This window comes from Salvelinus sp. IW2-2015, linkage group LG15 (genome assembly GCF_002910315.2).
Source record: "Salvelinus sp. IW2-2015 linkage group LG15, ASM291031v2, whole genome shotgun sequence".
In the NCBI taxonomy this organism is placed as follows: domain Eukaryota; kingdom Metazoa; phylum Chordata; class Actinopteri; order Salmoniformes; family Salmonidae; genus Salvelinus; species Salvelinus sp. IW2-2015.
In genome coordinates, this window is record NC_036855.1 from 39,087,525 (window position 1) to 39,100,417 (window position 12,893).

The window sequence follows — 12,893 nt, forward strand, 5'->3', positions numbered from 1 at the left end:
ATTGAAAAAGAAAATAAGACATAGTGTTGATCGTATCAAAGCTACAAAAGTAAAGAAATGTTGACCCTTAAAAAAATTCTGAGTAACTTATTATTGATGTTGTAACTGCATCACGGCACCGGATAAAGCCGCACTTAACCTTGGATGATCATGGGATTTTTGTAATGTATTTTGTAGTATTGCCTGCATGTTTCCCAAGAAAATACAATTCTGATAGATTTAACAATTAACAGAATAATTTCCACAAATACACTTTAAGTTAGAACTTTTTTTGAATGTCGTAAAAAACATAATTGGCCAAAATAACACTGTGCTGAGATTTCAAAGAGTGTCTTAGGCTATTGGGGGTGCGATTAGAAAATGTACGTGGCCTACTACAAGTAGAATTTGTGAAGATGTGGCGAATATGACGCACCAATGGAGATTTTTTTTTTTTACCAAGCATAAGTTGTGCTTCACATAATTCACTCACACAATTCATTTGACCTTTGACACAAAGGGGGTCTTTGACACATACTATTACAATATAAACATCACTGGAAGACTCAGCCGTGTTTTTTTTACAATCCTAGTAACATGTTCGTGCCATGCGGCAAGCAGGAAAGTAACATAAGAAAGTCCTCACGGTAACACTTTATAAAAAGACTACAGGTATAATGCGTTATAAGAGTGTATGCGCCTTTATAACAATGCGTTAAGACAAGGCTTAGGCTATGATAGGTATCCCCCTTTCTCTTTCCCTTTAACGTTATATCGCTCTATGTAGGACATTTTCAACGGACTCAAAATTGCTGTTATTTAGTCAGCTCTTGTTATGGGGTGATAAGACATACGGGGGTTATATAGGCTTATAACAAGTCTTAGAATGCATTCATTATAACCACATCATAATGCATTATACCTGCAGTCCTTAAGTACAGTTTTACCATCATCACAACTGGACTTTAAATTCACGTATCCCGCTGTGTGCATTGGTCAGGGTCCAGGCAGCATCCAATCGGTGCYTGTCCTTTAGGAGTCTGGGAAGACAAGAGGCTCTCTTCACAGACACCCCCTACTAGAAGCGCTTTTGGTGGTCATGGCAACAAAGTTCATGGTTAATACTGCTCACGCTGCAGTGCTAGTCTAGGCACAGAGTTAGCATCTCCCTCCAGCCCTGTACTGCCCCAGGCCCAAGACACGGAGAGGGGTACGGACCAGGCCGCCATCAGCAGGCTGGCTCTTTCCTGTGCTGCTGGAGCATCTCAGTCACACTCACTATGTCCTCTTCAGGGACCTAGAGTAGAACACAGGAGAGAAGAGGTTGCGATTCCTATTCCAATGCCATCAGCATCTTCAGCATGAGAAGCATTCTAACTGATGGCTCATCTCCAAAGTGTAAGGTTTCTGTGGGGTTTTCCTACATAGGATAGACCACAGGGGTATTTTAATAACACATCATATTAGTAAAAGCATTTTATCTTGGGCTCGTTGACTGACATTTGAAGATAAAAGGCTAGGGGGAAGTTTAAAACAGTTTGTTTAGTCAGACATCCATCTCCTCACGTCAAACTACCAGTGTCATTCAAGTGCCAACTATGTAGATGGCGCAGAAAGACACCGCTGACGTCAAACCAACATACAAGTTGTAAAGTCCAAGGGAAGCCGATGATTTAGCATTATCCGGTGTTGATACTTCTATGACAAATCAGAAAATAAATATGWAATTGAAGAGCCGCTGACATTCTTATAAATTCTGTAACCAGATATGTCAAAGTCCTGCTACACAAACACCTGCTACTGTAGTTTATCCTTAGATAACTGATCACGGCATTCGTTACACACTAGCKTGAATCTCTGGCGAACAGTGCCCTCCGTTGGCCAGAATCAGAAAGTACCCCCTTCTAGAGTTCTGAATTCCAAGTTACATAGAGTAATGCTGGGTGTAAACTCACATCGGCAGWTTAAGGCTTACTCACCAGGGCATGGTCGAAGCTGAAGGTGCTGATATAATAGGCGGAGATGTCACTGTCGGCTAAAGGCTGGGATATCTGGGCAACAATGCCACACTCCTCTGGAAAACAAGGCGGAGAAAGAGAGAGAGAGATACACTAAAATATTAGTGTGCGTGATTGAATCCCAATCCCATATTATTAATAATTAGGATTAAAGGGTAGCCTACCGAAACCCAGAGGCTGTCCCCCAATGCGCACCATCCTCCACAGCTCCCCYGAAGAACTTGTGAAGAGAAGATCAGCAGGGAACCTAACAAGAACAAACACACACACACTGCTGTTACCAACCTGATATGGCCAACTGCCCCCCGACACAAAGATGCAACAGCAGGGACCACCGGTAGTCTCTTCTCCCTGGCACTGTAGCGGTGCGCCCAGATTCTGGTGAGCAAGATAACCCAGTGTGTCATGTGAGAGCTTCAGGGCAGCTCAGATTTAAGAGAGAGGTGAAAGGAGATGAGTCTTACTGTCTCTGTGCCTCAGTGTCCATGACCAGAGAGACATAGCCATCGATCAGGGAGAAGGAGAAGAACTTGATACAGTCCAGATCCTGGCTGGGAAGAGCGCCCTCTTTAGGACTGGGGGAGAAAATAGTTGACACTTTATCAGGACTGTAGGGTCTTACAGGTTAATGTCTCCAGACACACACGCACAAAAATAAAAATAAATTCCAGTCCTTATTAATTAGTTCATTATCAAATAGTTTACCGGATATTATGCTCAAAAGCAAAATGTACCCCTATATTACGATCAACCCRGTGTTATTGACTGGTTTTACACAGTGGTCATCTTTTGTATTAGTAAGGCTATAACTGAGAAAAGGTCACAAAAGGAAGGGCACTGTATGCAAGAGCAGGTTTCACCTGCTGGAGTAGAAGAGCACGTCGATAAGTGTGGTGGCAATGGCAGGCAGAGTGTCTGGGTCTAGACTCATCACACAGAACTGGTTCGGTGGTATCAGCACCGGGTGCACTGTAGGCTGGGGGGCTGGAAACAAAAGGAGAATATTGAGTTGGTTTTCATTTACAAATCTCAACCATGTGTGAATGAACCCGAAGCACTGGGACTGAAGAGTGGTCTGAAAAGCAGTAAAGACAGTAGCTACAGTGCATTCTGAAAGTATTCAGACCCCTTGACTTTTCCCATATTTTGTTAAGTTACAGCCTTATTCTAAAATTGATTAAATAAACGTTTTCCCTCTCCAATCTACACACAATACCCGATAATGACMAAGCGAAAACAGATGTATACATTTTTGGAAATTAATGAAATCAGAGAAATACCTTATTTACTGAAGTACTCAGACCCTTTGCTGAGACTTGAAATTGAGCTCAGGTGCATCCTGTTTCCATTGATCATCTTTGAGATGTTTCTACAACTTGAATGGAGTCCACCTGTGGTAAATTCAATTGATTGGACATGATTTGGAAAGGCACAAACCTGTCTATTTAAGGTCCCACAGTTGACAGTGCATGTCAGAGCAAAGACCAAGCCATGAGGTCGAAGGAATTGTCCGTAGAGCTCTGAGACAGGATTGTGTTGAGGCACAGATCTGGGGAAGGATACCAAAAAATGTCTGCAGGTCCAAGAACACAGTGGGCTCCATCATTCTTAAATGGAAGAGGTTTGGAACCACTAAGACTCTTCCTAGAGCTGGCCAAACTGAGCAATCAGGGGTGAAGGGCCTTGGTCAGGGAGGTGACCAAGAACCCGATGGTCACTGACAGAGCGCCAGAGTTTTTATGTGTCGATGGGAGAACCTTCCAGAAGGACACACCATCTCTGCAGCGCTCTACCAATCAGACCTTTATGGTAGAGTGGCCAGACGTAAGGCACATGACAGCCCGATTGGAGTTTGCCGAAAGGCACCTAAAGGACTCAGACCATGAGAAAAACAAGATTCTCTGGTCTGGTGAAACCAAGATTGAACTCTTTGGCCTGAATGCCAAGCATCACATCTGTAAAAATATGGCACCATCCTTACGGTGAAGCATGGTGGTGGCAGCATCATGCTGTGGAGATGTTTTTRAGTGGCAGGGACTGGGAGACTAGTCAGGATCAAGGGAAAGATGAACGGAGCAAAGTACAGACATCCTTGATGAAAACCTGCTCCTGAGCACTCAGGACCTCAGACCGGGGCAAAGGTTCACCTTCCAACATGACAACAACCCTCAGCACACAGCCAAGACAACCCAGGAGTGGCTTCGGGACAAGTCTCTGAATGTCCTTGAGTGGCCCAGCCACAGCCCGGATTCAAACTCGATCTAACATCTCTAGAGACCTGAAAATTGCTGTGCAGCGACGCTGCCCATCCAACCTGGCAGAGCTGGAGAGGATCTGCAGAGAAGAATGGGAGAAACTCCCCAAATACAGGTGTGCCAAGCTTGTAGCGTCATACCCAAGAATACTCGAGGCTGTAATCACTGCCAAAGGTGCTTCAACAAAGTACTGAGTAAAGGGTCTGAATAAATGTGATAGTAAAAAAAAGTTTTTTAAAAACTGTTTACACATTTGCAATGCATTTCAATTTTAGAATAAGGCTCTAACGTAACAAAATGTGGAAAAAGGGGTTTGAATACTTTCCAAATGCACTGTATGCATCAGCTATGAGTRAGACATAATGGATTTAACTACATGTCGAATCCAAAACGGGTTAACTTTTGTGTTAATGTACATTTGTTGCACATTCCATCCGTCTCCCTCTATCCTTCTCTCCCCATCCCTCATCCCTCTCTCCTGAACCGTACCTTCTTTGCCGTTCTTCTGGAAGCCATTGCGGACATCTTGGCTGAGTACAGCTGAGTACTCTCCCCCCACCTCTCTGTAGATGTTGAACTCTTCCTCCAGAGTGTGGATAACTACAGCCAGGTCCTTCTCCCGCACCTGAGGAAACAACAACAACAAAAAAGCTGGGGYAAAAAAGCTTATTTTGTAGTCAAAATAGACTAGTTGCCTACCTGGCTCAACACTACCACCCTTGTGTAATATGCTCCCTCCCTCTTTTGACACTACCAGTTTTTTGCCTCACCATAACAGAGCCCATGAACTCTGAGAACTATGTCAGGAATTAACATATTTGCTGACAGGGCCGTCTGACACTACGTCTGCTATTTCTGCCCACTTAACACTTTCACTGGTGAGACGTCAACAACTGCTATTAGAATATTCCGCTAAGTTCCGGWTCTAAGGACAGTGGCTGTTAATACCTCACCTGTTAAAATGTCAAGTTCACAAATAATACAGCCCATCGCTAAGCAACTCTGTCACGGTTAGACACCAGGGCCATGTTTAGGAGGGTGTAACAAAACAGAATTTCTGTCTGGACATTAAGGTCCATTATGTTGTCGAAGAACAATAAATAAATCATATCAGCCAACCCAATCAGCCCCAGGTATAAACTGGTCGGAATTACAGCCACAGTTTGCGGACTCACCAGGATGAAGTCCGTCTGATAGGTGGACAGCATGAAGACTGACACGTGCTGCTGGGCCAACGGGGCGATGACGGATTTGGCGATCTTGGTCACGCCCACCGCTTGTGAGCTGCTGGAAGCGTTGCCGTTGGAGATGACGTTGAGTGGCAGCCACACGGAACCCTCCACCTGAAGGTGCTCCGAGGGCTGTAGCTCTGGAGGGGGGAGTAGGGGAGAGGGTCAAGTCAGGACAGGGAGCAGACACACGCAAACAACACACACAAGRTGGACACAGGCCAAATGCAAAGTTGTTATTTTACCAACCTAGCCTCAAGCCATGTCTACACAGCTGCTTTAAGTAATTTCCTCTGAACTCCACCCCCACTCCCGGTGCCTTCCTTCATGGGGGTCTAAAATACCTATGCCATTTATAAACTCACTCAGCTATGAGTTACAAATCAGGAAGTGGATCCAATGTCATGACATAGAAACAAGTTGGGACTAGGATGGAGTTTCCCCAAGAGACTGATCTGAAGTCAGTTTTGTAGTTGTACCTCTAAGTGATTGAGATTAAGATTTGGGGAGGGTAAGGTGATTCTGGAGCAGTAGGCTACTTCAATCACTAGACTGCTTGATGGTTATTGTGTGTGTGTGTGTGTGTGTGTGTGTGTGTGGTCAAGAGTCAGGGTTCAACCAGACCCTCCTCTAACTGTCCGCTCTGTTTGCATCAGTCTATTCACACCGGATGGGCACGGGCCAGGGAAAACAACACTGTTCCCTACTGGGCCTAGCGGGTCTAAACTGACCCACAAACAGGATATTGCTCATTCCTCACCTTCATTGCAAAACAGTGTTTTAATCAGTTATTTGGTGACAAAATAATATATTTCGTATAGTTGCATACTTTAATGTTTCACTATTTTTATTTGTATGAAATTCACTGAGTAGGATGGTCCTGGTGCACAACCATAATGTACAGTTGAAGTCAGAAGTTTACATTCACTTAGGTTGGAGTCATTAAAACTCATTTTTCAACCACTCCACAAATTTCTTGTTAACAAACTATAGTTTTGGCAAGTCGGTTAAGGACATTTACTTTGTGCATGACACAAGTCATTTTTCCAACAATTGTTTACAGACAGATTATTTCACTTATAATTCACTGTATCACAATTCCAGTGGGTCAGAAATTGACATACACTAAGTTGACTGTGCCTTTTAAACAGCTTGGAAAATTCCAGAAAATTATGTCATGGCTTTAGAAGCTTCTGATAGGCTTATTGACATAATTTGAGTCAATTGGAGGTGCACCTGCGGATGCATTTCAAGGCCTACCTTCAAACTKAGTGCCTCTTTGCCTGACATCATGGGAAAATCAAAAGAAATCAGCCCAAGACCTCAGAAAAAAAGTATTGTTCATCCTTGTGAGCAATTTCCAAACGCCTGAAGGTACCARGTTCATCTGTACAAACAATAGTATGCAAGTATAAACACTATGGGACCATGCAGCCGTCATACCGCTCAGGAAGGAGACGCGTTCTGTCTCCTAGAGATTAACATACTTTGGTGCGAAAAGTGCAAATCAATCCCAAAATAGCAAAGGACCTTGTGAAAATGCTGGAGGAAACGGGTACAAAAGTATCTATATCCACAGTTAAATGTGTCCTATATCGACATAACCTGAAAGGCCGCTCAGCAAGGAAGAAGCCACTGCTCCAAAACCGCCATAAAAAAGCTAGACTGCGGTTTGCAACTGCACATGGGGACAAAGATCATACTTTTTGGAGAAATGTRCTCTGGTCTGATGAAACAAAAAAATAGAACTGTTTGAACATAATGACCATCGTTATGTTTGGAGGAAAAAGGGGGATGCTTGCAAGCCGAAGAACACCATCCCAACCGTGAAGCACGGGGGTGGCAGCATTATGTTGTGGGGTTGCTTTGCTGCAGGAGGGGCTGGTACACGTCACAAAATAGATGGCATCACGAGAAAGGAAAATTATGTGGCTATATTGAAACAACATCTCAAGACATCAGTCAGGAAGTTAAAGCTTGGTCGCAAATGGGTCTTCCAAATGGARAATGACKCCAAGCATACTTCCAAAGTTGTGGCAAAATGGCTTAAGGACAACAAAGTCAAGGTATTGGAGTGGCCATCACAAAGCCCTGACCTCAAACCTATAGAAAATTTGTGGGCAGAACTGAAAAATTGTGAGCAAAGAGGCCTACAAACCTGACTCAGTTACACCAGCTCTGTCAGAATGGGCCAAAATTCACCAAACTTATTGTGGGAAGCTTGTGGAAGGCGACCCAAAACGTTTGACCCAAGTTAAACATTTTAAAAGACAATGCTACCAAATACTAATTGAGTGTATGTAAACTTCTGACCTACTGGGAATGTGATGAAAGAAATAAAAGCTGAAGTAAATCATTCTCTCTACTATTATTCTGACATTTCACATTCTTAAAATAAAGTGAAGATCCTAACTGACCTAAGACATGGAATTTTTACTCTGATTAAATGTCAGGAATTGTGAAAAACTGAGTTGAATTGTATTTGGCTAAGGTGTATMTAAACTTCCGACTTCAACTGTATATGTAGTTAGACACAGGCTAATAATGCATTGTACTGGATTGAACCATGTATGCATTCAGCTCTGAGTTTTCTAAAGGAAATGTGTTTGTTGCTATGCTACTTTATCCTCTATAGCATTATGTTTCAAATGTGTGAAGTGAACTTCTTGTTCTTCATCCCCTGAAGTAATTGAACACTTGTTGACTGGGAAACTAAATGGTATTTATTCACAACATTAACAGGCAGTTCCCGAACCCTTCAATCACTAATGAAACGTCACTCGCTCATCCCCTCCCTCTCTTTCCCCCTATTGCTCTCGCTCTGTCATTACCCTTTCCATCTCTCTACTCCCCTTCAAAGGGCCACTGTTCTGATTAGAATAATTTGTCAGAAGAAGCCCCTTGTGGCTTCACTGCACCAGCTTTCACCACTTAAAATAGAAAGAGAGAAGGCCCGGAGGCAGTATGCGCCCGTAATATCAACTACATCTGCGAGAAAAAGACGCTGGGAATAACATGACTCAAAGATAAGAATGGGCCATAAAAAACATGTGATGTGACATTGAAGTTGTTACAGCATGTTAAGGGAGTGTGATTGAGAATAGGCCATGAATGGAGGTTTGTTAAGTGGTGCCTCTGGTTAACTTGATAAGAAGTAGGGGAATCATTTACCTTTAAATCCCTCTTCATCGAGGACGACAGTGAAGTTCTCTGGGGTCTCTGTCAGACTGAAGAACTTGCATCTGAGAGAGACGGAGAAAGAGAGAAGGGGATAGTCAAGAGGCAAACCGCTGACCAATCACCAAGCCAAGCTGTAGTCTTTCCTGTGCCAACATTCCCCCAGCTTGGTCTGCTCTGCTCACAATGTGTGTACCCAATCCAACAAGGTCTTGCTTTGCTTCAATCACCCACAGTTTTAATTTTTTTTATCCTGGAGAGAGCAGAGCCAGACCCGTTCTAAGATGGGATGGCAGGACAGTCATTCTTTCYAAGGCCCCATTTGTTAGGCCTATTGCTGTGCAGCCTAGCAGTGGGGAGCACTGGGGACATTGAGGTAATCGGGGAACTTGGACTGAATTCACTTCAGGCCTGAACCAAAATACTTAAGTCTCAGATTCTGGGAGAGGGGGCGTTTCAGGGACACATAGTTGTCTTTGTGGCAGGCGGTCCCCTGCCCAGCAGGAGAGAGATCCATTCAGGAGAACTATGGGATGAGATCGGGCCCTGGGCAGAATACAGGAGTGTACTGAAAGAGCAGGCTTCACAAAGTGCTAGACAGTGCATTCAGCATAATGATATGGGTCTCATTAAACTCCACCCCTCTCCCCTGCAAAGCAGTAGTTGCAAAACGGAAGAGAACAGACATAGCCTAGTGCTAGATCAGTTTGTGCTCTAGGTCTATATACTAGRCAACTTCTATAGTCATTGTCATCAGTGCAAAGTTGCAGAGTCAGACCATCTAATCTTCTGGATGATTAAACTGTGCAACATCCTTCCCTTTAGTTCCCTCAGCAACATCCCCCCCTCCCCCAATCATCATCCCATCTCCCACCAGCTGCATTACACTAGAATACGGTCCTACTCAGCAAAATGTTATCCATTGGTTCCATGAGACGGGGAAATTAATCCAAAAGAGAGGSGTGTGTCCGAAATGGCACCCTATTCCCTACATAGTGCACTACTTTGACCAGAGCCCTATGGTAGTGCATAAAAAGTAGAGCACTGCACATCATACAGTAAAGAATAGGGGAGCCATTTTGGARGCAGACAAAAAAAGATAGCTCCACCCAGCCGACTGTAGAGCGAGCAAGGTAGCGAGCTAACTTTGCAGCCCATTGTCTCCTGCCACCTTCTAGCCAGCCCTTCCTGTTGATCTCACTCTGTCCAGCTCTACAGCTACTTCCTGATCGGTAGCCTGTGTCAAGGACACGGCCCAGAGTATGAACGGGGCTGGTAAAAGTTTGCGTCAGAATTTAGGCCTAGATTTTCCACTTGTTATTGTTAAGCCCGCAAGAAGAAGGGAGGACAGTGCTAGCAACCCTCTGTCTGCTTTGTTTAGGCTAGCCTTCTCATGGAAAAAACATTAAAAGCTCATGAATTATTTTATACCAGTGGGAGAGTGCATTATAGTTAGCCTAATTGGTAACAATTTACTTTTACTTCCTATTCATAACACATTAATTACAAAACWATAAACAATTCATGAACTTGTTATAACAGGTCCCAACCGCATTATTAAAGGTTAATTAAATATATCCACAGCACACTCATGTCATGCAAGAGCTCATATTTAGGCATCTTAATAGATGTCATTGTGATAATGCAGCATAGTGTCATTACGGCTGTTCTCAATTGTGGTTCTGCCATACCAACTCTTAGTGAATATGACAAAAAGGCCAAACCACATTTAGAAAATTATGCAAGTTTTAACTGTTCTGCCTGCGGCTATGGAACCCTGACCTGTATACCGGATGTGCTACCTTGTCCCAGACCTGCTGTCAACTCTCTAGAGACGGCAGGAGCGGTAGAGATACTCTGAATGTTCGGCTATGAAAAGCCAACTGACATTTACTCCTGAGGTGCTGACCTGTTGCATTCCTCGACAACCACTGTGATTATTATTATTTGACCCTGCTGGTCATCTATGAACATTTGAACATCTTGGCCATGTTCTGTTATAATCTCCACCCGGCACAGCAAGAAGAGGACTGGCCACCCCTCACAGCCTGSTTCCTCTCTAGGTTTCTTCCTAGGTTCTGGCCTTTCTAGGGAGTGTTTCCTAGCCACCGTGCTTCTACACCTGCATTGCTTGCCGTTTGGGGTTTTAGGCTGGGTTTCTGTACAGCACTTMGAGATATCAGCTGATGTAAGAAGGGCTTTATAAATAAATTGGATAATTAAGTCTATGATTTGATACCATATACCTTTGACTAAAGGATGTTCTAATAGGTACTTTAGTATTGCCAGCCTATTGCCAGCCTAATCTTGGGAGTTGATAGGCTTGAAGTCATAAACAGCGCAATGCTTGAAGCACAGAGAAGAGCTGCTGGCAAATACACGAATGTGCTGTTTGAATGAATGCTTACGAGCCTGCTGCTACCTACCACCGCTCAGTCASACTGCTCTATCAAATCATAGACTTAATTATAATAACACACAGAAATACGAGCCTTAGGTCATTAATATGGTCAAATCCAGAAACTATAATTTCGAAAACAAAACATTTATTCTTTCAGTGAAATATGGAACCATTCCGTATTTTATCTAACGGGTGGCATCCATAAGTCTAAATATTGCTGTTACATTGCACAACCTTCAATGTTATGTCATAATTGTGTAAAATTCTGGCAAATTATTTACGTTCTTTGTTAGGAAGAAATGGTCTTCACACAGTTGGCAATGAGCCAGGCGGCCCAAACTGCTGCATATACCCCGACTGCTTGCACAGAACGCAAGAAAAGTGACACAATTTCCATAGTTAAAATAAATTCATGTTAGCAAGCAATATTAACTAAATATGTAAGTTTAAAAATATATACTTGAGTATTGATTTTAAGAAAAGGCATTGATGTTTATGGTTAAGTACACATTGGTGCAATGACAGTGCTTTTTTTGCYAATGCGAATGCGCACCTGTTTGGTGAAGTAGGCTGTGATTCAATGACAAATTAACAGGCACCGCATCGATTATATGCAACGCAGGACAAGCTAGATAAAGTKGTAATATCATCAACCATGTGTAGTTAACTAGTGATTATGTTAAGATTGATTGTTTTTTTTTTATAAGATACGTTTAATGCTAGCTAGCACTTTACCTTGGCTCCTTGCTGCACTCGCATAACAGGTAGTCAGCCTGCCACGCAGTCTCCTCGTGGAGTGCAATGTAATCGGCCATAATCGGTTGGCATCCAAAAATGCCAATTACCGATTGTTATGAAAACTTGAAAATCGGCCCTAATTAAATCGGCCATTKTGATTAATCGGTCGACCTCTATAACAGACACATCTTAACATCAACTGTTCAGAGGAGACTGAAATCAGGCCTTTATGGTCAAATTGCTGCAAAGAAACCACAACTAAAGGACACCAATAAGAAGAAGAGACTTGCTTGGGCCAAGAAACACGAGCAATGGACATTAGACCGGTGAAAATCTGTCCTTTGGTCTGATGAGTCCAAATTTGAGATGTTTGGTTTCAACTGCAGTGTCTGTGATGCTGAGTAGGTGAACGGATGATCTCCGCATGTGTGGTTCCCACCGTGAAGCATGGAGGAGATCGTGTGATGGTGRGTTGCTGGTGAGTTGCTGGTGACACTGTCAGTGATTTATTTAGAATTCAAGGCACACTTAACCAGCATGGCTAACACAGCATTCTGTCGCGACACACCATCCCACCTGGTTTGCGCTTCGTGGGACGATCATTTGTTTTTCCAACAGGACAATGACCCAACAACTCCAGGCTGTGTAAGGGCTATTTGACCAAAAAGGAGAGTGATGGAGTGCTGCATCAGATGACCTGGCCACCACAATCACCCGACCTCAACCCAATTGAGATGGTTTGGGATGAGTTGGACCGCAGAGTGAAGGAWAAGCAGTCAAGTGCTCAGCATATGTGGGTACTCCTTCAAGACTGTTGGAAAAGCATTCCAGGTGAAGCTGGTTGAGAGAATGCCAAGTGTGCAAAGCTGTCATCAAGGCAAAGGGTGGCTACTTTGAAGAATCTCAAATATATTTTGATTTAACACTTTTTTGGTTACTACATGATTCCATATGTGTTATTTAATAGTTGTCGTCTTCACTATTAGGTGTTACAGGATTTGGTTTTTCCATTTAAGGTTGGACGTTAGCACTTTGGGCACACCGATTGGTGTCACCTCGTTAGTCAGTATGTGTTACACCTGTGCTGGCTTGTCAT

General features: G+C 43.3%; 1 protein-coding gene across 2 annotated transcripts in view; it reads right to left on the reverse strand.

Moving 5' to 3' along the window:
- Positions 1-519: 519 nt before the first annotated feature.
- The window catches only part of castor1 (cytosolic arginine sensor for mTORC1 subunit 1), a 54,544-nt gene continuing 42,170 nt past the window's right edge, over positions 520-12,893 (reverse strand). For both annotated transcript variants that reach the window (XM_070447128.1, XM_024002655.1), the window contains 8 exons: positions 8,653-8,723; positions 5,428-5,621; positions 4,742-4,877; positions 2,858-2,981; positions 2,462-2,572; positions 2,162-2,244; positions 1,959-2,053; positions 520-1,276 (listed from right to left, as the gene is read on the reverse strand). In XM_070447128.1, the coding sequence (XP_070303229.1) occupies positions 1,208-1,276; positions 1,959-2,053; positions 2,162-2,244; positions 2,462-2,572; positions 2,858-2,981; positions 4,742-4,877; positions 5,428-5,621; positions 8,653-8,723 (883 nt within the window). In that variant the 3' untranslated portion in view covers positions 520-1,207. The remainder of the gene's footprint in view (positions 1,277-1,958; positions 2,054-2,161; positions 2,245-2,461; positions 2,573-2,857; positions 2,982-4,741; positions 4,878-5,427; positions 5,622-8,652; positions 8,724-12,893) is intronic.